This window comes from Neofelis nebulosa, chromosome 1 (genome assembly GCF_028018385.1).
Source record: "Neofelis nebulosa isolate mNeoNeb1 chromosome 1, mNeoNeb1.pri, whole genome shotgun sequence".
Taxonomy (NCBI): Eukaryota; Metazoa; Chordata; class Mammalia; order Carnivora; family Felidae; genus Neofelis; species Neofelis nebulosa.
In genome coordinates this window covers 41,008,474-41,028,511 of record NC_080782.1, presented here as the reverse complement: position 1 = coordinate 41,028,511, position 20,038 = coordinate 41,008,474, and the positions used below count along the sequence as shown (strand labels likewise).

The 20,038-nt window shown below is 40.5% G+C and overlaps 1 protein-coding gene and 1 pseudogene across 2 annotated transcripts in view; one reads left to right on the top strand and one right to left on the bottom strand.

Annotated features, from left to right (window-relative positions):
* The window catches only part of ARL15 (ADP ribosylation factor like GTPase 15), a 554,296-nt gene that overhangs the window by 111,465 nt on the left and 422,793 nt on the right, over nucleotides 1-20,038 (top strand). For both annotated transcript variants that reach the window (XM_058719553.1, XM_058719552.1), the window contains exon 2: nucleotides 10,724-10,982. In XM_058719553.1, coding sequence (XP_058575536.1) covers nucleotides 10,730-10,982 — 253 coding nt within the window. In that variant the 5' untranslated portion in view covers nucleotides 10,724-10,729. The remainder of the gene's footprint in view (nucleotides 1-10,723; nucleotides 10,983-20,038) is intronic.
* On the bottom strand, nucleotides 7,787-8,442 carry LOC131505800 (large ribosomal subunit protein uL11-like; annotated as a pseudogene).

The window sequence follows — 20,038 nt, the reverse complement described above, 5'->3', positions numbered from 1 at the left end:
CCTGGTATTATAACAGCTAAATATCAGTAAACAGTTAAAGCAATATGATAAAATGTATTTTTCTTTTTTTTTTAATTTATTTTTTGAGAGAGAGAGCATGCACGCACATAGGCAGGAGAGAGACAGAGGGGGAGAGAGGGAGAGAATCTTAAGCAGGCTCCATACCCAGAACAGAGCCTGAGGCAGGGCCGGATCTCACAACCAACCCTGAGATCAAGACCTGAGCCGAAATCAAGAGTTGGACGGATGCTTAGCTGACTGAGCCACCCAGGTGCCCCAAAGTGTATTTTTCATGTAAGTTAGGCAGTCTTGTACAAGTCCTATTTCTTGTCTTGACACCATTTATCAGCTTTTCTTAGGCATCCCATGATGACTTGGAGTATACCATATGGCTAAACATAATTTAAACATTTACTGATCAATATTAGTTTTTTAAAGCTTGCTTTGTAAACAACTTTGTTGAACATCTTTTTCTTTTCTTTCCATTTTATTTATTTATTTATTTATTTTTAAATTCATATCCAAGTTAGTTAGCATATAGTGCAATGATGATTTCAGGAGTAGATTCCAGTGACTCATCCCCTATGTATAACACCCAAGGCCCATCACAAGTATCTTCCTTAATGCCCCTCACCCATTTAACCCATCCCCCCACCCACAACCCCTCCAGTGACCCTCAGTTTTCTGTATTTAAGATTCTCTTATGTTTTGTCCCCCTCCTTGTTTTTATATTATTTTTGCTTCCCTTCCCTTATGTTCATGTTTTGTATCTTAAATTCCACATATGAGTGAAGTCATATGATATTTGTCTTTCTCTGACTAATTTTGCTTAGCATAATACCCTCTAGTTCCATCCACGTTGTTGCAAATGGCAAGATTTCATTCTTTTTGGTCACCAAGTAATACTCCATTGTATATATAAACCACATCTTTTTTTATCCATTCATCTGTTGATGAACATTTGGGCTCTTTCCATACTTTGGCTATTGTTGATAGTGCTGCTATAAACATGGGGGTGCATGTGTCCCTTCGAAACAGCATATCTGTATCCCTTGGATAAATACCTAGTAGTGCAATTACTGGGTGATAGGGTAGTTCTATTTTTAATTTTTGAGGAAACTCCATACTGTTTTCCAGAGTGGCTATACCAGTTTGCATTTCTCTTTCTTTAATTCTTTCTTTTAATGTTTATTTATTTTTGAAAGAGAGAGAGAGAGAGAGAGAGAGCAGGGGAGGGGCAGCAAGAGAAGGAGACACAGAATTCAAAACAGGCTCCAGGCTCTGAGCTGTCAGCACAGAGCCCGATGTGGGGCCGAACCCACAAATCATGAGATCATGACCTAAGCCAAAGTCAGACACTTAACCGACTGACCCACCCAGGCACCCCATCTTTTTATTTATTTCTAAACATACTCACAGAAGTAATAAATTCAGTAAAGTCACAGGATACAAATGCAATATTGCATTTCTATACACCAATAATGAAGCAGCAGAAAGAGAAATTAAGAAATCAATCCCATTTATAATTGTACCAAAAGCAACAAGATACCTAGGAATAAACCTACCCAAAGAGATAAAAGACCTGTACTCTGAAAACTATAAAACACTGATGAAAGAAATTGAAGATGACACAAAGAAATGGAAAGATATTCCATGCTCATGGATTACAAGAACAAATATTGTTAAAATGTCGATACTACCCAAAGCAATCTACACATTTAATGCAATCCCTACCAAAATACTAACAGCATTTTTCACAGAGCTAGAACAGACAATCCTAAAATTTGTATAGAACCACAAACCCCCACTAGCCAAAGCAACCATGAAAAAGAAAAAAAAAAAAAAAAAGCTGGAGGCATCACATTTTGGACTTCAAGTTATATTACAAAGCTGTAGTGATAAAAACAGTATGGTACTGGCACAAAAATAGACATATAGATCAATGGAACAGAATAGAAAACCCAGAAATGAACCCACAATTATATGGGCAATTAATCACACAACAGGAAAGAAGATTCAATGGGAAAAAGTCTCTTCAACAAATGGTGTTGGGAAAACTGGACAACAACATGCAAAAGAATGAAACTGGACCACTTTCTCATACCATACACAAAAATAAATTCAAAATAGATTAAAGACCTAAATAGAGACCTGAAGCCATAAAAATCCTAGAGGAGAACACAGGCAATAACCTCTTTGACATCAGCCTAGCAACTTCTTTCTAAATAATGTTGCCTGAGGCAAGAGAAACAAAAGCAGAAATAAACTATTGGGACTTCATCAAAAAAAGGCTTTTCCATAGGGAAGGAGACAACAAAACTAAAAGGGAACCTACAGAATGGGAGAAGATATTTGCAAATGACACATCTGATAAAGAAAATATCCAAAATCTAGAAATAATTTATAAAACTCAACACCCCAAAGTGATAATCCAATTAAAAATGGGCAGAAGATATGAGCAGACATTTTTCCAACGAAGGCATACAGATGACCAACAGACACGTGAAAACATGCTCAACATCACTTATCATCAGGGAAATGCAAATCAAAACTACAATGAGAGATCACCTCATACTTGTCAGAATGGCTAAAATCAACAGCAGAAAACAACAGGTGTTGGTGAGGATGTGGAGAAAGAAGAACTCTCTTGCACGGTTGGTGGGAATGCAAACCGGTACAGCCACTGTCGAAGATAGTATGGAGGACCCTCAAAAAGTTAAAAATAGGACTATTAGGTATTTACCCAGAGAATACAAAAATACTAATTCAAAGGGATACATGCACCCTGGCATTTATAGCGGCATTATCTACAATAGCCAAACTGTGGAAACAGCCTAAGTGTCCATTGACGGATGAATGAGTAAAGAAGATGTGGTATGTATTCACACACACACACACACACACACACACACACACACACAATGGAATACTACTCAGCCATAAAAAGAATGAAATCTTGCCATTTGCAATGATATGAAGCTAGAGAATATAATACTAAGTGAAATAAGTCAGAGAAAGACAAACACTATGATTTCACTTATAGGTGGAATTTAAGAAACAAAAGAGCAAAGGTGGAAAAGAGAGAGAGACAGAGAGAGAGAGAGAGACAGAGAGAGAGAGAGGCAAACCAAGAAAGAAACAGACTCTTAGCTATAGAGAACAAACTTATGGTAGCCAGAGGGGAGATGGGTGGGGGGATGGGTTAAATAGGTGACGGGGATTAAAGAGGGCACTTTGTGATGAGCACAGAGAGCTGTATGAAGTGTTGAATCACTACCTTGTACACCTGAAACTAACATTACACTGTATGTTAACTAACAGAATTTGAATAAAACTTATAAGAAACCCCACAAATAAATAGAATCACAGGATCTGAGCACAGATACATGGTTAGTGCTACTGTAGCTTGTCGCCAAATCACTTCTCAGAAAGTTTTTGCCATTTATACTGTGACTGACACTGTAAGGAATCCTGATTTCATCCCACAGGGACATGGAACACTATTTTTAAACCTTGGCTAATTTGATAGGTGAAAAGTGATATTGTTTCTTCAGTTGAAGTCTCTGGGGTTGGTTACTAGTGAGTCACCTCCTGAGGCTTGCATTATTTCTGTGAATTGTTGGCTCATGTCCTTTGTGCCTGTGCATCTTTTGGGATTTCGTTGTTCCTGATAGGCATGGATGAATAGCCCACTGAGGACTTTAACTCTCCTTTGTTAAAGTCTTCCAGATTCCTTAGTTCTGTTTGATTTTACTAATAATGGATTGGAGTTTTAAACATTCACAGAGTAAAGGTCACTCTGTAAAGCAGATTTGTGGAAGATTCGGAGATGGACACAGGGGCAGGGGTGGAGGGAAAGAGAGAACACCATATTCTGTGCCTGCTTTATAATTCAGCCCAAGTGAATAGATCCATGTATGGACCCAATCACAACTGTCACCTTCATTGTCACAATTTAGCCCTCATGGCTCAACAACCACTTCCTAATCCAGGTAACGACTGTCAGCTCCAAGAGTCCTCTGGACCTCAGGACTGACTCGGGATTAAACTGAAATCCAAGCATTGTGGTAACACTGTCCTTCCATTAAATTTATCCTAGGGCTGGGATCCTGACACCAAAAGATTAAATCACAGTTTGGTATATTTTTTTGATCAATAAGCAACTTGCTAAAAACTGTATTACTCTCACTATAGATCCACTGAAGATTGGAAATGTCACATAATCACTAAAGAATTTTTCAGGTAGATATGTATTCAGTAGGTGTAGACCCAGGGGGTTACCATCATTCATTATAAAACATCCATACTTGCTACAAAGGTTGCTAGCATAGGTAAGAATTTCTCCCTCTAGACCTGTGTTCTCTAAAAACATCTTGAGAACATCTTCCCCAAAATGATTTGTTAAACATGGAGGGGAAATGTTCACTTTTTAGAATCAGTGTTAGTAAATAGAAATCATCCTGCAGTAAGCCAGATGCTTCCCTATGACTCATTCCTGGTGTTTCTTCCATTTGATTAATGCCTAATTTGTTGTACTTGTTATCCAACTGCCTACATGACATATCCATCTTGATGACTAATTTTTGGCATCTCAGACAAGATGAAAAGCAAGTTTCTGACATTGCTCTCAAAGCACACCCTTCCCACACTCTTCCCCACTTAGTAAATGACAACTCCACCATCCCAGGTGCTGAAACCCCAAACCTCAGTTGTCCTCAACTCCCTCAACCCCCAGTGTGATCTTTAACAAGTACTGCCAACTCCGTGTTCAAAATATATGCAGAATCTGGACTGCCTCTTACATTTCCACACTACCACTCTGGCTGGAGTAGTTAATTAAATATCCCCCTGAGTAGTTCATGTCTGCCCTTGTACCTCTTCAGCCTATTTGCACAAAGTTGCCAGAATGATCCTGCTAAAATGAAGGTCTGATCAAGCCATCTCTCTGTTCAAAACCTTCCAGTGGACTCCACTGTGACTCAGAGTAAGAAACAAAGACCCACAGTGGCTTCAAGGTTCCACATGACTTGCGGTCGATACCACTGACCACACTTTCTATCCCTCCCCCTGTTGCTTGCTCCACTCTAGCCACACAAGCCACCTTGCTGTGCCCTCTGATAGGTGACTCTAATGGCAGATTCCACCATGGCTTACTCCCTCACTTCCTTCAGGCTTTTCTTCTCCATGAAGACATCCTTCCCATCCTGCCTAAACCTTCAGCCCCCAATCACTCATGTTCCTATTCATGCCTTCATCTCTTTCTTCCACACTTCTCCCCAATATCCTACATATTGTGCTTATTTATCTTGTTTGTCTCCCCATCACTAGAATGTAATCTCCATGGGGCCAGGGATTTGGGTCTTGCTCTCTGCTGTATTCCCAGTGCCTCACATATGGTGAGCACACCATTAGTATTTGTCAAAAAAGTGAACAAGCTTGTCACTGATACCTGCTTTTTTCCACCCATGGTGTTCACCATCACACATAAGAGCATCCTTTCCAGACACTTAAACTTTTCTTCACGTTACCACTTGTGCCTTTTTTAAAAGAAGTTTTTATTTATTTATTTTGAGAGAGAGTTGGGGGAGGGGCAGAGAGAAAGAGAGAATTCTGAACAGGCTCTGTCAGCACAAAGCCTGACACAGGGTTTGAACTCATAAACCATGAGATCATGACCTGAGCTGAAACCAAGAGCCAGATTCTCAACCGACTGAGTCACCCAGGTGTCCCACCATTTGTGCCTTTTACCAGGTAGAACAGAACTTCCTTCAAGTTTTCCACACCCCTCTCCAGGCTTTCCTCTCTATCTTCTTGACTAGTTCTGGGTCACATGACAATCTGTAGTCCAGTCACTGGAAAGGAGATGGGACCACCATTGGCTGCCATGGTTTAAGCATGATTTATTCTCTGGGACATACGGCTGCTGGGGTAAAATCAGGTTAATGAGGAAGAAGGGAATGGGTTTCATACAGAAAAATAAGTATCTGCCATGTCCGCTGAATCACAATTTCATGTCTGTGTTCGCAGCTGAGCTTCACCATCTTGATGAGGAGGGGTAAGTAGGTGTTCTGACCATTTTACGGAGGAGAAAACAGAGCCACAGAGAGGTCCTCCAATATGTCAACATCATGCAGTAGGTCAGTGGCGGGACCAGTGTGGTCTACCCAAGTTCTCAGTTCTGGAGAAGCAGGATGCTTTGGAGAAGAGTACAGCGGAAATCAGAGCCCCAGGGATTCATTTTCACTATGCACAAAAGAACTATATGACCTCGAATAGGCGTTTTGATACCTCAGGGCCTCAGTTTGTTCATCTTTAAAATGAAAATAAAGTCCCTTTCTTGTTTTAGAGCTGCACTTGAGCTGATTAATCATTAAGACTCTCTTCTTATCTGTTGAATTCCAGCTCTGGGAGAGAAATAGGAGTGAGTTGTTGGACTTTAAACTCTGCCCAGCCAGAAGAGAAGAATTAGATTTCTTTGTAATGACCTTTAAAACAAAACAAAACAAAACAAAAACGCTTTTGTTCTGAAAACAAATACATAAGGATGATCCTTTTAACCCTCAGTCTGTTCCTGAAGATTTCCCCTTCAGTGTATCTCTAAATCCTTCTAGTTCCAGCTTTGACATTTGAGGAACACAGGTATTCCTCGGCAGGTTGTCTGTTCCTCATTTGGAAATCAATCCCCTGTGAATGCATAGTTGGAAGCTTCCATTGCAGAGCAACTTCATGGAGCCAACTGCAGACGCATTTGTAGCTTGAGAGCTGTGATACCCCCGTATCTTCCTGGCCAGGGTCCTAGTCCGCACAGTTGCCGGGCAGCAGTCACTCCAAATTCTACTGTTGGCTTCTCATTCCATGCATCATTCCTAGCATGTCACCTGCCTGAGAGATTCAAGGTTTTTTTGCTGAAGGAGTGGCTTTATGAGGGCCACTGGGAGGGAGATGGTTATTCAATAATTTACTGAACATCGCATGTTCTGCTCTGTGCCCATATGAAGCATTTTCCAACCTTCTGACTTCATAGATCTAGATTTTCCTTTTCTGCAGTGTCAACTTGCTATTTAATAACTCTTGACTTTCGGATAGAAATTTAAGGTGTTCCATGTATTATCTCATGGGATTTTAGAATTAAGAAAAATTAGGTAACTCTCATAAGATTGTTAAGCTTGTAAAGAATGGAATTGGGATCAGATCCTAGGATTACCAGGCTGCCTCTCAAGTGTCATACCAAGTGTTAAAATTTAGGTGCTTTCAAAATAGACGTTTATTTGTACCTTTAATCACCCACTATTAGGGTCTTGGGTACGTCACTTCTAAAAAACCCGGGTGGGGAATTTTGCTTAAAGAGAGCTGCTTACATATTTTAAGCCAGGGATTGGCGAACTTTTTCTGCAAAGGGCCAGATAATAACCATTTTAAGATTTATGGGCCGATATAATTTCTGTTACAACAGTTCAATTCTGCATGGTAGTGAGAAAGCAGCCATACACCATACATAAACAACTCAGCATGGCTTGTGTTTCAATAAAACTTTACAAAAACAGGTGGCAGGCTTCCTTTGGCTCATGGGCCATTATTTGTTGACCTCTGATCCAAGCTTGGTGCTCTTAGTACCATGCATTCTTTTATGTCCTGCTTTCAAGGGCATTGGTAAAAATAATTCTCTCTGATTTTCTTGGTCAAGTGGGAAAGTGAAATTGTTTCACAAAATAGTCATCCCAATACTCCAGAGAAGTCTGCACATTCACCTCACCAATATATCCCACAACTTTTTCTTTGGTTGTCAAATGATCCTTTATTGAAAGGTTTTCCTTTGTAGTTCTTAACTAGCTGGGTATTATACTGCACCACTGTTGATGTCATCTATGATGTCATAAGGGTGGCAGCCATCAACATTGCAGCCCACTGATTGAGCAGTTCCTAGAATCTCTTTCATGGTTCTAGAGAGTTCTCTGGCTAAAGATCGGTGCTGCATCTGTCGGGCAATGTTGACAAGCTCATCAAAAGAGGTATTTTCACTGTGCTTAATGTTTTTGTGCTGCTTTCTGTCTCTTGGTGGTTCCTTGAGGGCTTTGATAATCAGGGCAGAGGCAGAAAGGACCACTTCAATCTGGGCCTGTACGTTCTGAATGGTCATTTTCATTGTAATCCTCAGACCCTTCCAATCATTGGTGCCTTGGCAAAGTCATCACCAACCTTTGTTGGAGACAGATCCTGGGAGCCAGTCTACTGGGCCAGGGCAAATGATATGGCACCAACTTCCCCACTGGTGCACTTCAGGTATACAACTTTGAGCTCGTTGGGGTCAAACTTAGGCATGGTAGAGGTGGCTGGTGTTGGGTGAGCCCAGATGCAGGACAACTGAAAACAGTTGCACCTTCACCTCACCTGAGCCAAAAAACTCTTTCACAAATTTGACAGAAATATCATAGACTTATGGAATGTTAGTGCACAGGGATATTTAAGATCATCTAGTCTTAAACTCCTCATTGTACAGATGGGGAAACAAAGTAAATTTTTCAACCTCCCATCTAAAATAAGTTCAAGTAGGGGCGCCTGGGTGGATTAGTTGATTAAGCATCTGACTTCGGCTCAGGTCATGACCCCGTGGTTTGTGAGTTGGAGCCCCACATCGGCCTCTGTGCCTACGGCTCAGAGCCTGGATCCTGCTTCAGATTCTGTGTCTCCCCCCCTGCCTTGCACTCTGTCTCTCTCTCTCTCTCTCTCTCTCAAAAATAAACATTAAAACAATTTTTTTTTAAGAAGTACAGGATATACTTGGAAGACCAAGAACTGATGAGTATAGAACTTAATGTGTGGTTCAAATATTGACATTTCTTGGCCAAAGAAAAAAACTACAACATATAAAAATGCATCCTGATAACTTTCTTTCTTACCTTAGTCATATTAGAGTTTGTTGTTCCAACAAGACATTGTAAAGGCTTTTAAAAATATCAGGCGGAAATATATGAAAAGCTATCTTATGCTCCTAGACTTGAGCAAATATCTTCAAAATGTTGCCCCTCTGGGTCCTGACACTCAACGACCTCTTGTTTGGATGTAGCCCTCCCACAGGATGCCCGAGCACCTGGGTTGCGGTTGCTGTAGAATGCGGATGTCATGCTCACTTCAAGGGCACTCAGGGGACTGTTAGGGAGTCGCAAGGGATAGGGCAGTCACCTGAGAGTAGGAACAGCAAAGCTGTCACCGCTCCTAGACCCACAAGGCTGAGCAGAGTGAGCAGTCGAACCTGCAGTCATGAAAGGGAGCAGTGGCACTCAGTCAGTACTCTAATTTCTGTATTAAACTCTTCTATTTAGAGTGATGCCCTTTTCCTGACTCAACCCTAAATATACAGCCAGAGGCTACCTCGCAGGTGAATAAATACCCTGACCCTGCTCCACTCCCTTCTAGTCCCTACCAGAACTCTCCCTTGCAGACCACTTAGTGTAGACCAGCAGGTCAGCCTCCGGGGCAGAGAGCTGGGTCTAGGGGAAGGGAGGGGACCGGAGGGACGGAGGGGGCATCTCTGGCACAGGTTGTAGAATAGTTACTGTGTGACCATATTTCCAAGAAAATTTGAGAACTCCTAACAACTTCAGCTCTCGATATATAGGAAAAGGTGAAGGTAACAACTTTCTCTGTACTCTCTTTCCAAATAAAAGAGTAGACAAAGTCTTCAAAATGAGTTTCCATGAAAAAGTAAGAAACTAAAAGAGCAGCACATTTGCTGAATGGCTCCTTTGTTTTAATGAAACTGAGTGACATTTAAATACGTTTTATAAAAAAGACTCTACATGGAATAATGGTCTCTATGAACCACCTGTGCTTTGCCTTTATGGAGGAGAGAAAAAAAAAAACTGATCCTGAATTTTTATAAAGAAATTTAAATTAGACATTAAAATAAAAGAAGAAAACCTTATCACTTGGGTAGCTACTTAGCTACAGGAGTAATTAAAGCAATGATTCATCCTATGGAGAATTCTAGCAGAAGCTGGTAATTCTTTCTCTCTATTAGAAACCCTCCTGGGAACCAAGAGAACTCTAGAACAGCACAGTTCAATAGCAAAATAATGCAAACGACAAACAGAAGCTGCATACAAAGTTATCTAGAAACCACATTTTAAAAAATAAAAATAGATGGGGCACCTCTGTGGCTCAGTCGGTTAAGTGTCCAACTTTTGATTTTTGGCTCTGGTCGTGATCTCACAGTTTCGTGAGTTTGAAACCCACATGGGGCTCTGTGCTGGCAGTGGGGAGCCTGCTTGGGATTCTCTGTCTCTCCCTCTCCCTCTTCCCCACCCCACCACTCACACTTTCTTTCTTGAAATAAACTTAAAACAACTTTTTTAAAAAGTGAAAATAGATAAAATTAATAAATAATAATGTATTTTTATTTAACCCAGTATTTCAAAAGTATTATCCTTCCACCTATAATCAATATTAGAAGTCATTAATAAGCTATCTTACATTCTTCTTTTGGTGCTGCGTCTTTAAAATCTGAGGTATATTTTACAAGTACAGCACATCTCAAGTCACATTCAGGTGCTCAGTCACTGGCATGTGACTAGTGGCTACCGTGAGACCGCACAGCTTAGAGTATGTCCCAAGGTTGGGTAAGAGCCTGTCTTTCATACAAAGGAATGAAGCATAATATAAAAGAGCAGGGACTACTCTCTTTCTGTGTGTTTCACCAATGTGTCTAGTTCTCCTTGCCTTTTAGGTGCATATGAGGATTCTTCCCCAGCCCCTCGTAGCTGGGCAAGGCCACATGACTTGCTTTGGCCAACGAGATGCGAGCAGACATGACCCATCACCTCCAGTGAGCTGCACTGAAGAGCTGGCATGGGCTTCCCTGCGCTCTCTCTTATCCTGGCCTGGGGACTGTGGACACTTGTGCTGGTATGGAGGTGCCCTGAGGTTGAAGCTGCCTGAAATGCTGAGCCAACACTTGGAGGGGGCACAGCTGTCCTACATGAGAGGTATGGTGACTTTTGTTCCACTCAGTCCCTGCGTCTCTCAACCGACCTTCTCAAGGTTCCGATAACAGCTCCTCCTCCCTACTCTTTCAACCCCTCTCTGATATTGCTAGCCCTGAGCCTTGCCCACTTCTTTGTAAACTGCCCCTTTTGAACCTCCCTTCAGTTACCCCATTTGTGCCATCTGTTTTCTGTTGTGATTCTGATTGATACAGTTTGCTATATTGACCAAATGTGAAATGAGCCTAAAGACAGAATAAAATGAAGGGCAGCTGGGTGACTCAGTCTGTTAAGCATCCGGCTTTGGCTCAGGTCATGATCTCACAGCTCGTGAGTTTAAGTCTCGAGTCGGGCTCTGTGCTGACAGCCCGCTTCCAATTCCAATGTCTCCCTCTTTCTCTGCTCCACCTCCACTCATGTTCTGTCTCTCTCTCTTTCAAAAATAAACATTAAAAATTAAAAAAAAAAAAAAGACAGGATAAAATGAGTATCCTGAGAAAGTAATCCCTTGAATGAGTGTAAATCAAGTTTTAAAGCAATAGTCTACGATAGTTTTCTCACAATCACACTTACACAACAGATTCTCTTTGGGGGCACCTGGGTGGCTCGGTTGGTTGAGCGTCTGGCTCTTGGTTTTGGTTCAGGTCATGATCTCACAGTTCATGGGTTCAAGCCCTATATCGGGCTCCATGTCTGCTTGGAATTATCTTTCTCCCTCTCTCTCTGCTCCTCTCCTCTCTCTCTCTCTAAAAATAAATAAACTTTAAAAAAAAAATTCTGTTTCTCTTCTTTGGGTAAAGATGTGCATTCATTGTTCCTAGTGATTTGTGTCTATGTGTTTAACAAATCTGTTTGCTTGAAACTGATGGTCTTGATTCTTTCTTGAAATATGTTCCAAGAATTTGCTTACAAATTTATGCTTGGCATAAATAGCAAGAAATCAAAAATAACTAGAAATTGTGGTTAATGGCCATCCTCAAATAAGTTTTGTACCTACAGGCTTGTACCTCAGGCTTGAGTTCCTAAGAAGAAAACTGAGACTTATGAGTTATTGTTGTGTTACTTGTTCACTGTAGAAAGATCAGAGCAGTACAAATGAGCACAAAGAAGATAAAAAATACCTCCTCTCACAAAAATAATCACCACTAGTGTATATAATTCCAAATGTTTTTAAAAATTATATCATCTTGTCTGAAAACAATTTTTAAATTTGTGTTTTTGACTAAAGTTTGGACTTAATTTCCTTTCAGTAAGTATATTTTTATACCATTATTCATTATAGTAACTGCTTTGTCATTATTATCCCTTTCTGTTTTATTAGCTCATGCCAATTTTCCAATACCAAAATAATATTATATACCTTTGTATTTTCAAGTATTTAGCCAAATTTTCTGCAGATAAATTCTTGGAAATGAGAATGCTCATTATAGAAGGTATACATGATTTAAAAGCTTCAGATAGATTTCCCATATGCCCCCCAGAACACAATCAGTCATTTTATACTCTTAATAGGAATGCAAGAGATTCCTCTATTCCCACACAGACACCTTGCCAATACTGAGTATTATCTTTGATTTTGGCTCTTTGATAAGAAATAAACAGTAATTTGCTTTAAGCTTGTACTTCTATAGTTACAGTGAGAGAGAAAATATTTCCATGTTTTGGACAATTCTATTTCTTCACTTATTCATTGTACTTGCATTTTGCAGACAAAATTACAGTCTTTGTAATTTTCCTATTTTGCAATTAGTGAATGTTTAGAGTTGTAAAACTCTCTGAATGCTAATGTTTGAGTGTTTTTGTTAGACTATTTCCTGACATATACTATTCCTTACCATTTCTCTACAGTCCCTACGGCATCAAAGATATGTTTTCATTATAAATGAGTTTATAATGAGAGAGTTAAGTAACTTAACCAGAATGACTTAGTTATTTTAGAAGATGCTACTCATGCTATCCCTCAATCCCCTGTCCACCTAGTGCGTTCATTTTTTGGCTGCCATGATCTTTGGTGGCTAACAATTCAGAGTTGCACCCTTCTCTGGAAAATTGTCCTCAGCCTGTCCCAAATGCCTGGATGGCCTGCAAACAATGACCGACTGATGCAGTGGAGATATACTGCAGTGGACAAAGGCCCGGACTGCTTGCTTTAAGGCCAGAAGATTCCATGGTACGTTTGCTCCAGATCTTCCCATAAAGTCAAGTTGAGGTGAGGCTTCACCTGAAACCTCGTCTTTGCCTAAATTCTCCCCCTTGTCTTAGCCTGCTTCCTTCATTCCTCCAGATTCCACCGAAGAGAACATCTTTGATAAGTCACTTTTATAAAATTCTTTCTCTCAGCCACAGCTTCCAGGGAGCCCAACCTAAGACAGCTTGTAAGTGGGCCATTTCATATTCAGACCCAAGCAATCTGACTCCAAGATCTGCACATGCAATCAATACAGCACACCTCGTTCCTATCAAGGACACTGCCTGGGAATGAAGATAGCAGATAACACTCTTTCCTAACCTGTCATTTGTCTGTCACTTATGGTGGTCACCACAGAAAAGTATTAAATGTATATAGACACATCTATTAATTTTTTACTATGATTTCAGTTTTTAATGGAATGCTTACAAATCCTAAATATTTTTAAATGTTTATTTATTTTTGAGAGAGAGAGAGAGTAAACAGGGGTGGGGCAGAGAGAGAGGGAGACAGAGGATCTGAAGTGGGCTCTGTACTGACAACAGTGAGCCCAATGAGGGGCTCAAACTCAGGAACCATGAGATCATGACCTGAGCCCAGGTCGGACACTCCACCGTCAGAGCCACCCAGGCACCCCACAAATCCTAAATTTTAAGCTATATATTATTCTAGATCTTTTCTGATTTTATTCATATTTATTTTTTAAATCCAATGTTTAGTTAAACACTGATATCACAATCATTCTAGCACCATTAAAGTTTCTATCATTAAATAAATAATTTTTTTTTAAAAAAAGGGGGGTCGGCACCTGGGTGGCTCGGTCAATTGAGCGTCCGACTCTTGGTTTCAGCTCAGTCGTGATCTCATGGTTCCTGAGACTGAACCCCATATAGGGCTCTGCACTGACAGTGCAGAGCCTATTTGGGACTCTCTCTCTCTTGATCTCTCTCTCTCTCTCTCTCTGTCCCTGCCCTGCTCATGCTCTTTCTCTCTCTCAAAATAAATAAACATTTTTTAAAAAGATGCTATCACCAATCTGAACTCACCAATCTGAAATGCTACATTTACCACATTTATTTATACATGTTCTCACAAGCTTGTTTTTTGGCTTTCTATTATTTTCTGCTAATTTCTATGTTAGAGTGCCAGCTCCAAAATTAAAAATTTTTTTAAACTGAAATTTTATGGGATATTTTCCTCCATTTTTACTTCAGTTACACTTTGAACTTGTACCCATTTAAAAATAATTAAAATTTTGTTGAGATGTAGAGTTACATGTACTTTTTGTATGTATGTTATTATTCAACAAAAATTTTGCCAAAAAAAATCTTTGGTACTTTATTTGAAATGTCACTGTTTATAAAACAATTTGAGGAGAATTAGCATCTTATACTACTGAAGAATCTTTAAAAGCACATGCTATTTTTCCATTTATTCAAGTATTTTTATGATCCTCAGTAAAGTTCCATAGTTTTTAGTTATGCTTCATATACCTTAAATGTATTCTTAGTTTTTATTGTGGTTTATATGTTTGGAAATGTTGTTTTTAATGATTACTGCTTATGTATAAAGGGGTTATTGATTATTTATATTATAAGTAAGATCTTATCAGTACAAATAGTGTCAATGTAACTACTTGGATTGTAGTTAAGAATATCCCTGGTAAATAATTTTCTATCTTGGAATATTCAATTTAATTTTAATTCTTCATAGATATAGTCACCATATGTTTAGTTTATTAATAAGTGAATTTATGCTCTGTTGTGGGGGCAAGCAAGATTGATCATCTCTCCCAGATAGAAGGCCAGGCTCTTCTGTTCTAATGGATTAGGCACCTGCTAGAATGGTTGGCCAAATTGTTACATTTTAGCATGATCCCTAGTTCCACCTATGCAGCTGTTCCCACGGAAGTGCAGTGCAGTATGCCCTGCTGAACTCAGGTTCTAGGGTTATTTTATGAATCACAAAAGAAAACTAACAAGAAACAATGTATTGATGGCTCATGTGCCAGATACTGTACATATATTATCTCAGTATTCATTATAACTATTCATTCATTCATACAAGAGTCATTATTAAACACCTGCTATGTGCCCAGCTCTCAACTTAGAGTTTAGCAGTACAGAAAGACTAAAAAGCAGTTATAATGCTACATGCTATGTGATAGTAGAAACAGAGTGTTTCATGAGTACTTAGCAGAAGTACCTAATCTAGATCTGAATTCACAGGGAAGTTTCAGGATGTGAGCTCAAAATTGAGAGGTGGGGGAGAACCAGAATTATGATAATGTTAGTAGAAGCAAGGGAACTTTTCTTCCTAGTAGAAGAGAATGTGCCAGGCAGTGGTACTAAATTTGCAAAAGTTAAGGATGGGGTGGAACAAGGGAAGGAGAGTGATAAGATTTCAGGTTACCCCAAATTGCCAAATTAGTGCCCTGATTTTAGAGTGTTAAGAATTTGGCTGGTGCAATTTAGCAAGACAATTATCCAAGCGCTAGTGGTCATAGATCACTGCTTATAAGCAAAAAAGTATTTTCTTAAAGCAGACTCTGTTGTTCTCTATATACTTGGAAGTGAGCCAGCTTTAACTGGAAATTAGTTTTCTTAAAGAGACAACAAAATAAATGGTGGAAACTGAGTTCTACTGAAATCTTTTGTTGTTGTTGTTAAGATTTTATTCTTAAGTAATCTCTATACTTAACGTGGCGTTTAAACTCACAACCCCAAGATCAAGAGTTTCTTGCTCCACGGACTGAGCCAGCCAGGCACCCCACTACTGAAATCTTTATAGTCTCATGGTCCTCAAGAGACAATAGATAATCAATCCACTGCTTTTCTACTATATAACCAGAAACATTGACATTCAGCTCTGGATCCCTGAATCATTACTGGTCCCCACCTCAGCTTTACTCTGCTAATCCTATATTTTAAGATTTGTTATTTTACCATCTCACTCTTGATTCCAATTACTGATATCTCCCCTTCTCCCTAAAAGGGTCCCTGAAATAAACCATGGTATAGATATGGAATCACCAAACTGAGAAAGGGAAAGATAAGGCTGGGCTTTAGGAACCTACAGTAACCTGGGACTTGAATTCCATCAGGCTTGTCTTTCCCTTCTTCCTCCTCTCAGGATGGAAAACCATGTTTTTTCCCATATGATCAAGATATGACTACATCTTTCAAGCTTTAAGTCTTACATCTTTAACCACTTGCAAGACACTAACTTGATCTCCTGCCCCCAATTCCAAAGTCCCCAGGAAAAGGGCCTTTTTAGATTAAGTACCCATCCCTGTCCAGTAAACTATAGGTGGGGAGATGAGTCCTTTTATAATATCTAGCTGCTTCTGTGGTAACCACATGGGAGAGGAGTATGGTTCTCTGCAAAGGAGGAGCCTAGGCGCTGAAGGATGGTACTTATAAAGGAAATGGGCAGGTGTTGCTACCACATTGAATATGTACGCTAAGCAGCTGGTTACAAAATGAGATTTTGCCATTTGATGTCTTTCAAATGTCCCCTCCACCCAGCTTCCCAGAACCAAAATTACACCATTGTGTCAAGGCATTCGCAAAAAAGCAAAATGCCTTGTAACATCTCTGGCTTCACGTTGTACTCCCTGCCCTTCCTTACTGTACTTCAGCCAAGGGACTTGTTTCTGTTCTTCAGATTCCCTCTACTAATTGCCACTGGGGGCTTTTAGAGCTACTGTTCGCTCTGGCTAAAACACCGCGCCTCCCAGACCTTCGTATGGCTGGCTCCATGAGGCTCAACTGTCACTTTAGAGAGTCCTTCTAGGATTATCAATTTGAAGTAGTCCTCCATCATATTTATTGTCCTAATAACATTTGTCAAGATCTGAAAATTTGGGGTTTGCTTGTTTTTTCATGATCTGTAGGAAGCTGCAAGCAATAAAAGACCCAACTAAAAGTTGCATCAATTAGAGTTTATTATCTCACTTGGTAAAGATGTTCAGAGGTAGGTAGTTTCAGGGCTGGTTATGTAGTTCAGCAATGCCATCAAGAACCTGAAATTGGATCTTTCTGCTCTGCCACCTTCCAAGAGTGGTCCATGTGGCCTCTCATGGAATCAAGACAGCTGCAGAAGCCTACACACATCCCAAAGTAGGACGGAAGGAGTCGGAACTTCTTGCACATCGAAGTGGGGAGGAAACCCGGAAGCATCCTTCCACTGAAGTTGCAGTGGCTAGAGTTTGGTCAGGTATCTAAACCATAGCCTCCAGGGAGGCTGAGAAAGCTCGTCTGGCACTTTCAGCTCCTTCCATCATGGAGGCGAGCTCTGATAGTAAGGTAGGCAGGGAGGGCAATGGCCAACGGACAAGCAAAAAACAAGGTCTATGACATGGTCTCTGACTTTTTCTGAACAATGGAAGTTTCACAGGGGAAGGGGCCTGACTCCAAGCCACATCAGACTGATCTTAACAGCTCTGTTAGCCTATAAATTCCCCTTATTGTTTAAGCTCCCATTTGAGTTTTATCCCATTATTTACAACCAAAAGTATCCTAAGTGATAACCCAACACAATCTGATATACTGATGTAACCCAGGCGATCTTTGGGCAGCACCAACAGGCAGGGCCGGCTATGCATAAGGCACCACAGGTGCAATGCCCAGGGCCGACAATATATGCAGGAGCTCATGCAAATGTTTCATTCTTATTTTTCTTAAAATTCTTGGGGGGAAAATATCAATCCAGGCTGGATTGTATTTGTTTTTTCTTCCAATGCAGTTGTACAATATAATCTTTTATATTTTTGTATGGAGGAAGGGGGCCACCAAAGTAAAAGTGCCTAGGGCCCTCTAAAGTCATAATGTGGTCCTTCTTTCATAAACCATGATTAGATTATAAATTTATCTTGGGAAGTCAATATAGGACACTTTGGAATTGAGAAAGATATTAAGGGATTCTGGTAATAGAAAATCAAGAAAATAGTCCTATGAGTCAGAGGCTTTTTTAGACACACAGTCCTAGCCAAGATGTTCTAATGGGAAGTCCTGAAAACCCAAGGGCTAGCGAGATGCTCCTGGGAACTAGAGAGAAGGAAATATTAGAAATGTGGGGACATGGGCCACGGAAGGAAAGGAGGAGAAGGGAAGAAGCCGAAAATGGACAAAGGGCATAAATATAAATAATTTCTGAGTATTAGCAATGGACTTGGTTATAAACTATATAGATAGGGACATTTTACCTGAGGACCATGGCTACTATTCTAGGGTCCCAGCATCTCCCCACTTTTGGAACAAGCTCTCAGACTGTGCTTGTGAATCCGTCTGCAATCAACATCTGGGGTAGATTGTGTTATATTGTGAGTTACTGTGTTCTGTCCTTTTCCTTATTATTATAATTTCAGGGTCCACATGTGGTAAAATTAAAGGGGAAAAAAAAACACCCCGCCAGATTAGAGATTTGTAACTGTGCTTTTATTACTCCTGGGAGGTTCTGGCTACTCAAAATAAAGCACAGGAAAAATGTTTTAAGAACTTAGTCACTTTAATTTTAAAATGAGTGCAGCGGCTGCGGGATTTTGCAGCGCTGAGCTCCCTCCACGGCGCCATCTCTCACGGGCTTCTTGATTCTTGCAACTGGACAGTGAGAGGGTTTGAATAGGTCATCTCTAGGGCTCCTTCCAGCTCCAAAATTATGCCAACTTTGCAGATCATGTAGCAAGAGAGTAGTTTTGTGGAATCAAACCCAAACCCAAACCCAAAGAGTCGCAGGTCTGGGAAGGCTCAAACCACCAGCAGGCACAGCAGTTCCTTCACACGGTCCCGCTGCGGGCAGCCTCTCTTTAGGACCAGTGCGTCAAGTCCAGTGGCCCGGCGCGCACCAGCAGTGCTGCGGAAAGACTGCGCGAGGTGATCGCGTGGTGTCCTTGCCTGGCTATTCGAGGTGCACACCAGCATGCAGCCGGGGACGCTTGCTGTGGCTATCCTCTTAGGACCCGCCGCCGCAGTGCTGTCTCCCTCCCGATGCACACAGACCACTAAAACTTCCCTGGTTCTTTGTCCAAAAAGGATAGCAGATTTGAGATCCTCTGCCCACATTTTGCTGTTGAAAAATCGATGCGTCCTCTGCAAATGGATAGTGGTGATCGTTGCACAACATTATGAATGTACTTAATGCCACTGAATAGTACACTTGAAAATGAGACAATGGAAAAAGAAATCGATTCAAAAATCAATGATTCATTCTTTTTTTTTTTTTTTTAACTTTCTCAGCCCATTTATTATCAAAATCCTTATTGTGTGTTTTTCCTAGAAGTTCCGTGGGCCATATCTCCAGGGAGTGTTAGAAATGTAGGGCTGTTAAGGAAGAATGCTGTGACAGCCACCACTCTGTGTGGGAGTGAGAGGCTGCCAAGGGCTATTCTCCACACAGGGGTGCTGATAGCTAATCTCCACATTTTAACTGTGTCGCCATTTGAACATCTTTGTTCCCAAGCTCCTTTGTTCCATCTTCAAGCAGCTGCTCATTGAACCTGATGATCTGCCCACGTTACTTTCCCAGCCTTCAAAAAAGAAACCAAACTTCGGTCTGCTTTAGCTTTCGTTTTTTGTTTTTTGTTTTTTGTTTTTTTGTGTGTGCCAAATATAGCATATGGAAAAGTGCATACACCAGATGTGTACTCTAGTGACTAGTTATTAACTGAACGCTCGCGGAGTTACCAGTATTAAAGCAATAGAAAACTGGCGTGTCCTAGAAACCCCCTGTGAGTCTCTACACTTTTCCAACCTCCTCCCCTCTTCCTGAGTAAAGACTTAGTACCATAAAAGCCAAAAACAAACAAACAAACAAAAAAATCCAAACCCAAACCAAACCTGCTTTGTCCTTATTAATTTCACCAGCTGTGTAT